The sequence below is a fragment of the Seriola aureovittata genome, chromosome 22, assembly GCF_021018895.1.
Source record: "Seriola aureovittata isolate HTS-2021-v1 ecotype China chromosome 22, ASM2101889v1, whole genome shotgun sequence".
Taxonomy (NCBI): Eukaryota; Metazoa; Chordata; class Actinopteri; order Carangiformes; family Carangidae; genus Seriola; species Seriola aureovittata.
Window position 1 is genome coordinate 20,225,082 of NC_079385.1, and position 15,221 is coordinate 20,240,302.

Sequence of the window (15,221 nt, forward strand, 5' to 3'; positions counted from 1 at the left end):
TTTAAAGCACAACATGTAAAATTTTAATTAGTGACTAAATGTCAAACTCGTTCATGGACCTCGACATGAAAATTTAATCTCAGCTTCATTTGGCTTCTTCCAAGATACAAGTAGTCACAGAACTGGGCGCTGTTCAGGTGCAATGCATGATGGTAGTTGGTGAGGAAAGTCAAGATGTGTTGGACACAGCTACCTGGTGATGTCATTTCCTGTCACATGGTGTGTTTCAGCTGTTTTCTGTTGATTTCAGGATTATCTGCTGAGTCACATGTACAGCAACGCAGCCAGAGACGACCTGTGGAGCAAACTGTCTCAGGTAACTATTACCCTCCCCCTTCCTCCTCCTCCTCCTCCCCCCTCCTCCTCCTCCTCTTCCTCCTCCTCCTCCTCCTCCTCCTCCCCCCTCCTCAGGGCACAGCAGTCACACCTCTCACCCTGCGGTGTTGCTGCCTTGCTCCACAGCGGGGATTGAAACCTGTAACTCCTCCTCGTCTGGCTCTGCAGGGAGCAAACAGCCAGACTGACTGAGGCCGTTAATTATTTAACGAAGCTGTCTCTAATGAAGACCGGAGAGACGCCCGCGAAGACTCGGCTTGATGAGACACAGACGGTGAAAGTCTTGTTGCCGTGGTAACGCGACTGACAGGTGGAGGCGAGGCTTGTTTGCCTGTTTGTCCTAAACACAGGAAGCTTCCTCTTCAATTAGATTCATCTTCGTTACTGAGAGAGATCTGTAATTAGCCTCCAGCTAATCAGATTTTTAATTACCTGAAGTCGGTAATCGTCCTTTAATCAACTGATTTTGGCCTAAATATCGATGAAGGTTATTGATGAGTTCATTAGTACTGTAAATAATCACTGATTAATTAGTGTAAATTGGTCGCTATTGATTATTGATTACTCATATTTCGTGTGTCTTGTGCAGGCCATGCGTTCAGAGGGGCGGGACATCAACATTGGAGAGATGATGGACAGGTGGACTCTACAAATGGGCTACCCTGTCGTCACCATCAGCAAGAACCAATCAGAGCAGCTCCCTACTCATTACATCACTGTCAGCCAGGAGCACTTCCTGTACACACAGGAAGTCAGGAGCAACAACAGGTCAGTATCAAACTGATGAAGATGTTTTCTGGAGTTGTTCCTGTTTTGTATATTTGTATTTGTTTTATTAAATTGAGCCGGTGGATTCAGGATGTAACTGGAGACAAAAGGCCGGGTCCCAGTTCTTCCTCCTCCTCCTCCTCCTCCTCTTCCTCTTCCTCTTCCTCCTCCTCCTTCTTCTTCTTCTTCTTCTTCTTCCGCTCAGGAATCAGAGCTTTAGTGAAGTTTATAGGAATATGAAGCCGTGCCGTCAGAGGACGACCCCTGACCCTTTGGTTTTCTGCAGCCCTCAGGACAAACTTAACATTTTGGAGCCCGCTGATCGTCAGGCTTGAAGAACACTTCCTCTGAACATCGCAGCGTCCCGGGACGAGAGCCGAACTTCGGCCCGTTAGTTTTGTTTCGTCGTCAGTCCTTCGCCGCTGAGAGGATCGTCCTGGAGACTCTTTGTCTCACGCCTCACCGAGCTTTAAGTTTGTCCTCTCAGTGATCGCGCTGAAGAAGCACTTCTCCGGCGTTTCTTCACATTCTTTACCACCTTTACATCATTTATATTTCATTTATATTTGATTCGCACAATGTTTTATTCACATGCTTCACAACCTCTGGAGTTTATTCTCTTCGCTGTTTTATCGACCCACTTTTTCCCCCATCAATATTTCATCACCTTCTTTCCTTTTTTTTCTTTCTTTTTTTTATTTTTACCTGTTGTTCACTTCTTATCTTTCCTCCTTTCTTTCTGTCTGTCATGTTTTTCTACTGTAACTGACATTTACATTCAGTCTGACCTACTCAGCTCCTCACCAAAAGTTTCTGTACCTGTTTTGTTTTTGTCTTCCTCTCTTCGTCTCTTCTTCTTTCATCTTTCTGTGTTTCGCTTGAGCTCCTCTGCGCACAGTCGCTCCCGAGGTCTTGTCAGCTGATGAACTGAAGCTGTTTGTTGTAGGTGAAGTCGAACGCTTCCTCTTTTTTTTTTTTTTCGCTCTTGTTTTGGTCCCACGGGGCTGCGTTCAGACACGCTCGCTGGTCCCGAGGCGTTCGCCAAAAAAAAAAAAAAAAACTGTTGTGCTTTTAGCAGAAACCGCCGTCACAGCTGAGCGGCAGCGGCAGCGAATTGTATCAGAGGCAGACGCTGATGTTTGATCCCATGGAGCTGCGTTCAGAAGCACAGCAGTGTCCCAGTGTTACACGCTGTTGACTTAAACTACTGGAAAACACAGGATTCTTAGAAATACACGGAAATACTCAGGAATAAACTGAAATACCAGTGAACAACCAGTTCTATCTGAGGCGCGTCGACACTTCAGCTGTTGTTGTCGGCCGACGTGTGAGCGGCTCAGTCCGAAATCCTTGAATAAGTGGTTGAATGACTCACAGCTACGTGACTCTCTGCAGGAAAAATACAACGTCCTTCAGCCTCTATGGTTTTGTTGTGAAGGACGTTGTTGCTTTTTGTCAAGCAGTTACTGCACCGGCTGTACATACTGTGCGTCCAAGGCTTTTCATACTGTCGAGTATAACATACAAATACTGCTCTAAGACAGAGAGGGAGGTACGGAAGCCTTGAGGGACGAGTGAGAAACGTCAATTAATATAACAGGATCAAAAACCCCCCGGCCCTTTATACAGTCTCATCTGACTTGCTGAAGCTTCTCTAGCTGAAACATTTTGCGGGAGAAACAGAGGAAAGACTTGACAGTAACAAGTCTTGTGTGTACATAAACACCTGTTTTCTATCTGAGCAGTGTTTACTCTTACGCTGATGACAACATGTTGTACATCAGGTTACAATCTACCTTTAACAACCTCCAGACGTCTTTTAATAAAACATTTTTGCACAACTCCTCATCCCCAGCTGATGTTGACTGTCGTGACATCTGAGGTCATTTATCTGACTTGACGCAGCGCCCCCCTCTGGTGACCCGAAAGTCTTTTCACACGTACAAAACATGAGTTCAACCTTAAATTTAAAGCTTGTTGTAACCTACAGAATATTCTAAATGTTTGATGTTCTCGATCTAACAGATACGGTCCAGCGTTATTAGTTGAAAACAGACCCCTCCGCACTACCTAGTTATAGATAGAGATATCCTGTTTGCTCAAACTGCTGCTGCCACGTAAACATCTGGACTCTTCACCAGATGTGCCGTTTGTTTGAGTCATTACTGCAGTTAGCTGCTGCGCTCATCTAAGGAGCTAATAACCATGACAACGGATCAGAGAGGAGGTTTCATTTTAAAGTTCCTCATACTGTCCTCAGCGGGACTTCCTGACGCTTAAACTCACTGCCAGACTTTTCCTGAGAGCCAATCAACCGTCTCTAAGTTTGTGACAGCCAATCACTTGTTAGTAGATGCCTGACAAAGAGTCACGACTCTCTCAAAGAAAAAGTTGGAAAAGAAGCTTTTTTACTCAAATAATAAGGAACTTTTCTAACTTTTTGTTGACTTTACAGTGTTAAGGTGACATTTTAAAGAACACAGCTTATTTATTTATTTTTGTCAGACATTTTTACATTCATCTCCTCTTCCACATCCCCGGCTGTTTGAGACCTTTCAAATTGGTGTCTTTTATTTTCCCACCATCAAACAGCCGACACCGCGAGGGGAAGACACGCTTTTTAAAGAACTGAGCCGACACAGAGCGAGACAAGGAGAAACCAGAGGACGGCACGAGCTAACGATAAGGTCGAGCTAATGATACTGAAAATAAATCAAACAGGATCTCAGTCTGAAACACGGCTCGTCTCTGTGATAGCGGAACAGATGCTCCGTCAGCTGACAGGTAAACACAGACGTGATTGGAGGAAGAGCGGCTTCCTGTTTGATTTAATGAGCTTTAAAGCTAAACGGGACAGTGATAAATTATTGATGACTCCACCTGGGAACAGTTGAAAGGAAGTAAAGTTTATTTATATACGGCTTCACCTTTCTGCAGAAGATCACAGAAATCAAAAATAGAATAATAATTAAATGCGTAACAAATATAAATAAAACAGATACAAACACAATAAGAGAAGAAAAAATAAATGAATAAAATAAGAAAAAACACATTAGAAATATAATAATATATATTGACTCATTCAGTGTGACTCACACTTCCTGATCATATCATTATCTCATGATAAAACTTTTATATCACAGAAAAAAGACCATTCAGAAGTTGCTTGAGAATTTCTTCAGTATCACAGTGGAAGTCGTCTGTACTTACAGCACATGTGAACACTGCGAACAGGAAGTCGTGATGGATCATTTGGCATATTTCTTAATGTTGCTTGGTTCTGAAATAGACCCGTATGTTAGCGTTATTATTAGTAGCATGTTTCCTTGTGTTGGATCAGAGGAAACGTCTTCAACTTCCTCCATTTTCACACAGACGTCCACATTTACATCGAGCTGTTTAAGGAATCCGTTTAAAATACAAAGATGGGATTTAAATCATAGAAGGACCAGAGAGTTCAGAGGAAACCAGGCAGTGATTTGTGGCTGTGATTATTAGTGCGGTGGGAGGGAGAGTTACTCAGGTAGCTGCTGCAGACGGGAGGAAAATCACAGACCAGAGCAGCTGATATTAAAATCAAACCGTCTCCCAAAAGAGAAGCGGAGCGTCGAGCGCTGATCCTCATTCTCCACCCTGCGTCTGTGGGTCCGTTCATTACCTGGCTCCTCTCAGGGATTCTGACCGCAGGTCGGGGTGGGGGGGTGTGTGTGTGTGTGTGTGTGTGTGTGTGTGTGTGTGTGTGTGTGTGGGGGTCGTTTCCGAACTTGAAGTTTAGACTTCAAATGGATTTGAGACGACTTGAAATGACGAGTGTGTACGGGGTCACACACACACACTAACACACACACTAACACTCGTGAGATTTACTAAAAGTCCCACATGAGTGTGTGTGTGTGTGAGTGTGTATGTGTGTGTTTTGGCTGGTTTCTGCCTTTGATGAATAAACCATCAACTCTGAGCACACACACACACACACACACACACACACACACACACACACACACACACACAGTGTTTTCTAAAATAAACAGTCTTCAGTTCGATCAAATATTAATAAACACATTCTGCTGTCCATGCTGCCTACTGTGTGTGTGTGTGTGTGTGTGTGTGTGTGTGTGTGTGTGTGTGTGTGTGTGTGTGTGTGTGTGTGTGTGTGTGTGTGTATGTAATTAAGTTCTCCTCCTGTCAATCACATTTGATATAAATATCAGGTTAAATATTTGGTTGCTAGGCAGTGGTATCGATCCAAGGTTACCCGCGGCGACAGATGGTTGTTATGGGGTTTGGTAAATGGCTCTTTCTCTGGCTGATTGTATTACAATGACCCTGACACACACACACACACACTGATTGATTGCAGTGTGTGAAGCTGATTGTTTGGTGTCTGTAATTAAAATCCACTTTAATTAAAATATGAATCAATTTCATCAGAATGGGTCTAATTAAAAACAGAGTCTCTGAAGGTTTTTATTGGAGCTAAAGAGAAGGTCTCGTTTTAAAGGCTCTTTTATTAGTGTCATTAGTGCTCACATACAGGAAGTGTTATAAAGCTGCTGCAGGGTGTGTGTGTGTGTGTGTGTGTGTGTGTGTGTGTGTGTGTGTGTGTGTGTGTGTGTGTGTGTGTGTGTGTGAGGACCTTCTCTCTCTCCACACAGTGTTATTTACATGAATATACACACGAGTCACATGACTGAACAGATCAGGTGAAACACTGTGATCTGTCCACACGATCTGTAAAGACACACACACACACACACACACTGGGAATGACACTATATGCATCAGAGTGAACACACAGAAGAAGAGAAGGCTGTTAATGCTGTTACATGTCTTCACTGAGACAATGAGGCTTTCGGAAACACTGGGCTTCTCTGGCTGTTGTTTGCATAATGAATTGATTTCTCAAAGCCTCATTTAACCACGTTGTGCAGCAAAGCCTCCAGGGAAAATAATTTAGAGAGGCCTGATACGATGGTGAAGTGAAACTGTACTGAAGTATGGATATTAGATACTTGTACTTTAAGTATTTTCTTTTCATATGACTTTATACTTCTTCTTCTTCTTCACTTCATTTAACTGACAGTTTTAGTCTCGTTACTTTACAAATCAACATTTTTGCTTATAAAGCTTCTAAATGAGACGACCCAGCAGTTTATACATGCATTTTAGTGTGTATAGTTTTCTATTTTCTCCACATTAGGTTCAAATTGTAGTTATTCACAAAAGGGAAATTATATCATCAAATGTTTTTCTGATGAGACCGATTTAAAACCCCCCCAAAAATGAGAAAGTTTCATAGAGACACGTCAGAGTTTCCACATTAAAGCTGTAGTGTGATTATAGATCAGCTCTAGCTTCTATATTAATACTGTGAAAGTATCAAAGCCTCAGTCCACAGAGAAATGCACACAGCCTGTATTCAGAAACTGAGCCTTAAAACCAGCCGTCAGGACTTCTGGAACTTTGTGATGTCACAACAAAGCAGTCACCAAGCCCCGCCCACCTGGACCCACCATCCAAACCTTGCAGGATTTGGTTTCTCTGAGAAGCTCAGAGCCTCCTCTCCTCTGATTGGCTGTTCCCATCGTGTGTTTGGGTTTGCTGGGGACATTTTTTTTTTCCCTCTCACGTCCTTCAGTCCATCTCGCTGTGAACGACCATTTAACTCCCAAATGTCAGCCTCTCAAAACCCTAGAAAAAACAGCCTTGTTTAAGCTCGGCGGCGATGCCATTTAAAGATAATCTAATTGGTTTTTAAAAGTCTTTATGAGCCCGACAGGTTGAAGGATTCACTCGAGCGGTAAAAGGAGCGTTTATGTGTCTTTGAGCTCGTCTGAAAATGTGAAAATCACCACACGGAGTTTCGGCTGGACATCACATTTAACCTCGCTCGCTCTCAGAGAGAGACAATAACCCTCAGCCACTTCACTTGACTGATGTTTGCTGACTGCTGCAGCTATTACACTCTCCCTCTCTCCCTCTCTCCGTGGCACGGCGAGTGTCGCTCGCTCCATTTCCACCTGACTGATGTGGAGTGATCATCGCTGACCATCACTCTCTCTCACTCTCTCACTCTCTCTCTCTCTCTAATGTCTCTCTGTCTGATAACTCAGGCAATAAAACCCAATCCAATTTCACTGACCATTACTGACATCACTCTCCCTCTCTGTAGTTTACAGTGGCAGGTCCCATTGACGGTCGCCGTGGGAAACACATCCGCTGTTTGTTTGGAGAGCCTCATCTGGATCAACAATAAGACAGGTACGGTCCTTCAGATGAGGCTGCTGTGTATCAGTTATTGATCTCCCTCCCTGATCGCCGTGATCAGGATTTAATTATCCCGTTTCCTTCAGATAACGAGCCGCTATCTCGGGATTATTTTTTGTTACGTTACCAGAGAAAACTTCCTCTCCATCGCAAATTAATCATCTCATTATCTGGAGATGTGTGATTCGTAGTTAATGGAGTAAAAAATTGAAGCTCGCAGGTGTATTCCTCAGAGGAAACGCTCCACTTGGAGTTTTCCATTTCCCGGTGTTGAGAGGTTTGTCAGCACTGGGAATAAACCTCATTCCTGTTCTTGTTTTTGAAGACGACAGCTCTCCCCCAGTCTCTATAAATATATAAATAAAGCTCTTCTGATCCCTTTTGGAGGGATAAAACTCTCTTTTTCTTTTTTCTTTTTTGTTTGTTTTGTCTGTTTTTGAGTAATATGTTTTTTTTTGTTTTTTTTTAGAATTAAAACCTTATCTTGTGCTGTTATTGGAAAATAACCCTTGTTCTGCTGAGGATTTTGGAGAGTAATGGCCTGTCTGTCTGTTTCTGGTGAATAAAACATTCTTCTTATTACGAATAGTAAAATTCATTCTGCTTCTGTTTTTGGAGAAGAAAAAAAAAAGCCAATTCCAGTTTTCTTTACGGATATTAAAACCCGTTTTGGTTCTGTTCTTGAGGAGTAAAGCTGGATTTCGGAGCTCATTCTGCATCTAGTTTTTCTGAATAAATCTCTCACTTTTTCAGTTCTTGGCGAGTAGAGGTCATTCTGCTGCTGTTTCTGGAAAATAAAGCTTTCTCTCTCTCTCTCTTTCCATTTTTGGAAGATGGCGCTCATGCGTTCATCTTTTCTTGTAGAATAAAAATCCCTCTTTCAGAGCATGAAGGGTATAATTAAGAGAACTAGTCGGGGTTCTGGTACAACGTCACCTTCCTCTGAGGTACAGGGAGAAGGGAGGGAGCCTTGAAGTTCGACACTTCGAATACAGTTTAATTTCAAGCAGTGGAGAGGAAGTTTAGGAAGTGGGCCAGACTTGGGTCAGAAGTTATTTCCCTTCTGTTCCTCACCTGGCTGTTCTACTAAAGCTTACAGCCCAGTTTTTCTTTTGTTCTTTGTTTTTTCTGTGAGGAGGATCTTGCCGTTTATGTTTAGTTGTTTTAGTTTTTACATCCTCTGCTGCCTTCTCGGGTTTTATTTACAGTTTTATTTAGTTCTGTGGGGTGAAAGGTGTTGACGGGTCCATTTTCTCACCTGCTTTACTTATTCATCTTAGACTACAAGTGTCTTTTTCATGAGCTGTACAGTCGACCGGCTTCAGCTTCACAGATCCTGAGACTGAAAGAGGCACTTGAACTTAGAAAACTGCGAAATCCTGGAAAACAGTACGTCCTCAGTGATGATGTAGTGCTGGACTAACAACAGATTCACGTCACATCGGATGGATGGTGAAGATGGGACAGGTTCCCATGTTTGATGGCCAATCATTGCCTTCACTTGGTTTCCCTGTTGCTCACATGAAGCATTAGTATTTATTTGACTTTTACATCTGTAGGCTTACATCAGGGCAAGTTCAATATACAGTATATTTAGATTTCATAAAGTTACCCTGAATTATTGTGATTCTGATTTGTCTCTTGACTTTAAAAACATTTCCAAGCTGAAAACTTGTAACTACATTAACTTCTGTATGACATGAATGAAGCATAATGGGTGTAAATAAAAATAACACTTTAGATTGACCCTTCACTGTTTGTCTGTTTCACTTCAGGTTCCATTTTTTTTAAAGAATACACATCACATTAAGTAATGACTTTAAAATACTGCCAGGAACTCAGCAGGACAGCGTGGTATCGTCTGCATATGTGATGACCTTCAGTGAATATCACGGCGTTTTCTTTTACCTCTTCGGTTGAACCACTGTTGATTAACTTGACAGACTCGTGGATCTGTTTTGTTTGTTTTTCTCAGAGACCCACAGGGTTGGTCAGATGGGCGACAACACCTGGTTACTGGGCAACATAAACCAGACGGGCTACTTCCGCGTGAACTACGACCTCCAGAACTGGAAACTGCTGATTCAACAACTCCACACCAACCCCCAAGTATGACCGTTAATCTGGCCGTCTCTCTGTCTGTTTAACTCTGTTTTCATTGTTGACTCTCCCTCTCTCTCTTTCTCTCTTTCTTTTAGATCATCTCGGTCGGAAACAGGGCGGGACTTATCGATGATGCGTTCAACTTGGCCAGGTGAGTTTTCTCTGACCATTTGCAGTTGGGCTTTAGATCACCATCACACACACACACACACACACACATTGTTGGGTCTATGAAAATAATTTTATAAACAGAAGGTGTAGACCTGCTCTGTTTGGAAAGTGCCTTGAGATAACTTGTGTTGTGAATTGGTGCTATACAATACAGTTCGTTAAAACACTGATTGGTTCATGTGTCACTCAGCCTGTAAAGCGTCCGAGTGCAGCAGTGTGTCTGTTTCATATTGTTTCCCAACGAGGAGTCTGTGTTTGTTGAACAGGGCCGATGTGGCGTCTGCCTCCCTCTGATATGTTTGTTTCCATGGACTGAGATTTTTTTTTTTTTTTTTTTAAATGGACGGGTACACTTCAGAGTTGTTATCATCTATTTAGCAGAGTCAATGAGATGCTGCTGTGCTGCTGGGCATGTAGTTCCACAGCTGTACATACAAAGGTTTATACGCCGTCTGTGAATTCAGTTAAGACCTATGGATTTTTCATACACAAATTTACATTCAGACACGAGGCCTCGGGATGGAGCTTTGCCAGCAGTGGATTCCTCCACCATCCACAGCCTCGATGATAAGTGCAGCTCAGTGGCTCAGGGATTACCACTGTCGCCTTGAGGCAGAAGGTTTTCCTCAGTCCTGTTTCTCTCTGCGTGAAGTTGCCATGTTCTACTTTACATTATCTTCCTCAGCTCCATACCAATAGATTTGATGAGCCTCCAGCAGCTTTCCAGTAAAACTTTTAGAGTGTGATTGAGTCTTTGCTTGTCTTGTAGAGGCACTTCAGACCTCAAAACTCTTGAGGGATTGTCAACTGGTAAATCTATGTATGTAAATCAGATGTATTTCACAGCGAATCTCTTGGAAGCTTTCCTTGTAATTTCCAAGAAATCAGTTGGTGTTTAACAAGGACTGTACATTTGTTAGTTTGGTACTAAAAGTAAACGACACTGTTTGTGTTGTATTTCCCATGTCTGGATTAGTTGGAAGTTAGGGGCGGAGTCAGGCACCGCCAAGATGGCGACGGCGCAGCAGCTCACTCTGAGCTTCAAAACCGCTCTTCAAAAAACCTGCGGGTGACGTCACGGAGGCTACGTCCATCTTTATTCACAGACTATGAGAGTTTCTTAGAAAGGCGAATAAAACTTCTTAATTCTAAAGTAGATAGAAAATGTTCCACTGAGTCACTTTATTTTACAGGTTCAGTCTGTGGAAATGAGGTAGAAATATTTTTGTAAGTAGAACCACTGAGTCGGTGAAATTTAATAGCTTCAAACACCACCAGCTTTCCAATCCATCATCAGTGTAATTTGCATAATTTTAAAAGTTCTTATTTATTTTGTCAGTAAAGTTTTGCACAAGTTGTAAATAGGACATTTAGTTCCAGAGTCTAGTTTCTCTGGTTCGACGGGTCCTGGGACTATTTGGTCGAAAAACAGTTAAGTGTGTTATTTTATTTTTGCAATTCAGAAAAACCTGCAGAAGCAGAACATGTTTGTTGCTTTCACTCCTACAGAACTACAGCACTTAAACATGCACACGAGCTAAACTGGAAGCGAGTCACAAACGTATTTGAATAAGAAATACGAGAATTTCGCTTTAAGCAACGTCCTGTCCTCTTTGGTCATCGTGTGGCCGCAGATTAGTGATCACATCTGGGTCTGTCACACACCGTCCAGCTGCCGTACTCAGCGTCTGCGTCAGCGTCGGCCGCCGACGTAAGAACGCCGAAGAGAAATTCAGAAAGAGCAAGAGACGGAAACTCCGTGATGAATGAGCGATCAGTGAGGCTGCAGCCACACAGAGGAGTGAGTCGTTCCTCATGATGATGTTTTCTGCCTGGAGCTTTTTGAGCACTGTGACCAAAATCTACTCTGACACCAGCCCTATAACTCAATCTACCCCCCCTTCTTTCTTTTTGCTGTATCTCTCTCTCTCTCTCTCTCTCTCTCCACCATCTGTCCTCTGTCATGTTGAACGACCCACAGCGAGAGACAACTGCGCTGCCATCCTCCTTTTGAGAGTGTGTGCTGATGAGTTAGGCGCTCAGTAGGAGGTTTCCAGCTACTACCGACCCATTAATAGTCACAGTGACAGCGGAACAGGAGACACTTACTTCAGCCCACATCAGTCGCTGTGGCAACGGCGAACATCACCACACTGCGTTACAAGAAAACATGGTGGTGGTTTTTTTCTCGTCCTCGCAGCGGTTCAAAGACACTTTACTGGAAAGACTTCCTACCAGAGAAACAGTGTGTGTTGACGGTGTGTGGGTCGTTGGAGCGACCTGATTAATGAGACACAGTTTCTGTAGAGAGACGAGGTTGTTTAACGCTGCTCTGTTGCTCTGTGTTCGGGTGCAGCAGAAATCTCAGCAACAGATAACTCAAAACCTGGACACATAAAATCCTCCACATGGACGGATAATGTTTGTGGAAATTTGGGTGAAGTGAACCTTTAAATACAAAGTTAATGTTCCTCAGCAGGAAACCCGGGAGGCTTCTAGTTGTAGTCGCATTAGAGCTGATGTGAGGACGCGTCCCGTCACCTGCTGTAACCTCCATCTCGACAGCGAGCAGAGTGATCCTTAATACCAGGGTCATTTCTGTCAGTTGTGATAAAAACACTGAACTCAACTCACGTGGCTCAAGTAGTTACCATAGTTACCAGCGTCACTAACAAGGAGAAACATGAGCAGTCAGGTGATCAGAAAGTCGAGCGCACCTGAAGCGCTCCCCTCATTGACGAGGAAACCCATGTTTACTGCGGCGTTGTGGTACTCGAGTCCAGGACTCAGACTTGAGTCCGTCATGACTCGCCGTGAGCACCGAAGACTCGGACTCGGACTCGGACTTGGACTCGGACTCCAGCGTTGGCTGCATTTGTACTTGGAGGTTGGAGACGAGGACTTGTTGACAGTTGTGTCATTTGTGTTGAGTGTCAACCTTTTTTGTTTGTTTGTGCGTCAGTTCTTTGTTCGTTAACCACTGACTCCGTCTTAAAACTCGACTCAGACTCGACCTTAACGACTCGGACTCTGTAACGGAGACTCGAATGAACTCAGCTCGGACTTCTCTGGTGACTCGGACTTGGACTTGAGGTTTTGAGACTAATTAAATTATTTTACCGTTAACTAACCTGGAGGTTTGTTTCCAACCCGCCATCATAAGTTCCCATGATCCTCTGGTCATCTGACTACAGCTGTGGCCGCATCTGTCAAAGCTGTGCACGCCGTTACCGTGGTTCCTGTCGCCAGCACGTAACACTTGAGGTGTTGAGGCCCTCGGTTTTAAGCTGAAACCCACTACGTACGTTAACAGTGTAATCCTCAGTTTGTTTGCTGCCATGTTATTTTCATCGCTGCGCTATGAATCTTGGGATACGTCGGACCACCACCTGTAACTGGGTTTGGTTTTATCACTGGTAGAAAATTGTGTCCGAACCTTCTCAGCTGTAAAAAACCCCTCTCACAGGAGGTGGTGCTGCGTGATCTTGAAAACCAATCTGCGACAAAACAAATCAAACTTCCATCTCGTCCGGAGAGCGTTTGTTCTCGCCCAGAGTCCGATAAAGAAGATTGAGATCAGCTTCAGCTGTTTGCTCGGGACGGACACGGGTCCTGGGTGTGTTTAGCCCAGTTTAGCTCCCAGAGCGCAGACGAGGGGAAAAGCTGCGAGTCGGTGACAGAACACACTGCAGACGCCTTGTTCACAGAGACGCCGCGTCAGCAGTTTTTCTGATCACCGCTCATTGATTTCATTACACTCTGAAAGATCTTTCATCTCAGAATTCATTTCAGTTGTGCTGATTCTTCTTCTGTTTACAGTTCGAGCGATCCACACAGCTCTGAACACTGATGGGTGGCAGCAGTGTGTGTGTGTGTGTGTGTGTGTGTGTGTGTGTGTGTGTGTGTGTGTGTGTGGAGCTAGTTTAACAGTAATAAATGGCCGTGTCTCTCCGAGTGTGCACTTAAACAGTGATGGATGTCGCCTCTTTTTCTCTGTGCGTGTGTGTGTGTGTGTGTGCGCACGTGCGTGTGTGTGTGTGTGTGTGTGTGTGTGTGTGTGTGACCGCAGCAGTCCCTCGTTAGCTCTCCACTGAGCCTCGCTAATAGCTAATGGACAAACAATTAACTGGCCCTTAACGATGTTAACGAGTTAATGAGCTCAGTTTAAAGGCTGCAGTGTTCATTACAAACTCAGTGTGGAAGTTAAAGAGATAAAACAACAGACTGATAGTTCAGCTGTTCATCGGGCCTGGGTGTAGAGTTAGTCCTGAGTTTGGGTTCGTCCGATGGTTGAAGTGAATATCATGACTGATATCTACAGTACGGATAAGTGGCTGTTTGAACCGTGGTAATATGTGACTTCTCTGCATGAAGATCTATAAACAGCTGGAACTACTGGGAGTTGTTTAAGCCATTTTCAAGTCTAGAGAAATCTGTGACTTTAATCACAGTAACAGTCTGTTTCATTAGGTCGCCCGTCATGTTCCCTTTGTGCAGGCGTCAGCGTTGTGTGTGTCTGCCAGAAGCATCAAAATCTACTTTTTATTCCGTTTGAAGCCACATTTTTATGACGCCCTGTTAGGTCTTGGTTGTTTTTTAAGTTTACATTTCAGTCATCGGACGTCTGGATCTTAATCTATCAGAGAAACAAGCTGAACAAATGTCAGCGGAAAACCTTACAGGCAAACGTTAGCGGCTCCCATGACTTCCTGTCAGCTGGACAGGATTATAGAAACACAGATATTTAACGTGAAACTGTTTTACTCAGTGTTTTAATCACCTGCTCTGTTGGAGGAAATTTGTAAAAAAAACTTCCTAACAAGGAGAAGTCGACAGCAATGCTGGTGAAAACAACAACTCCCATGATCCCACGCTACAACATCTGTTTTTGTTGTTGTTTTGATTGAGAGACAATTGGCTGCAGAAGTTACACACTGTGTGTTTTCTTGCTGAAGCTTGTTTTAATGACATTTGTGCCACTTTTATTAGAAAGAAGACAAAAGAGAGAAACAGAAAACAAGGGAACACAAATAAACATCCTCAAAATATCGTGTACATCAGGTGTAAAGTTTGTGAGTACAGAGACAGAAAGAAATGAAAGGCTGATGGAGAGAGAGAGAGAGAGAGAGAGCGAGCGAGCGAGCTCAACATAAGTAGACAGGAAATACAGCTGCTGTTTTGACAGTTGCTCTGACGACTGATCACATGTGAGCGGTTCGACTGAAGTGTGGCGTTGATGCTACGAGCTGCAGCGGCTGGACGGGTGATGGATGATGTTTGGGAAAACATTTTTGATGGACCAAAAATAAAAAATGAGCAAAAAGATGAATGGCTGGATGCTGTTGCCATGGTGATCACAGTATCTCTCTCTCTCTCTCTCTCTCTCTCCCCTCTCCTCTCTCTTGCCTTCGTGTTCAGCCTCATCTGTCGTCGGGAGAGCTGTAAACAGGAAGTCTCTGCAGGCTGGATGGATTATGGTAATGTCCCAGAGGCCAGGTGCATGATAGGACTGGAGATGACTGTGTGGAGGTTGGTCGGGCTGGATATGAGGCAGATTATGGAAATATGATGGTCTG

The 15,221-nt window shown here is 43.7% G+C and overlaps 1 protein-coding gene across 1 annotated transcript in view; it reads left to right on the forward strand.

Annotated features, from left to right (window-relative positions):
* Window positions 1–15,221, forward strand: part of LOC130163510 (thyrotropin-releasing hormone-degrading ectoenzyme-like) — a 147,151-nt gene that overhangs the window by 111,208 nt on the left and 20,722 nt on the right. Inside the window, exons 9-13 of the mRNA XM_056367772.1 lie at window positions 251–316; window positions 926–1,104; window positions 7,277–7,365; window positions 9,347–9,480; window positions 9,570–9,625. Coding sequence (XP_056223747.1) covers window positions 251–316; window positions 926–1,104; window positions 7,277–7,365; window positions 9,347–9,480; window positions 9,570–9,625 — 524 coding nt within the window. The remainder of the gene's footprint in view (window positions 1–250; window positions 317–925; window positions 1,105–7,276; window positions 7,366–9,346; window positions 9,481–9,569; window positions 9,626–15,221) is intronic.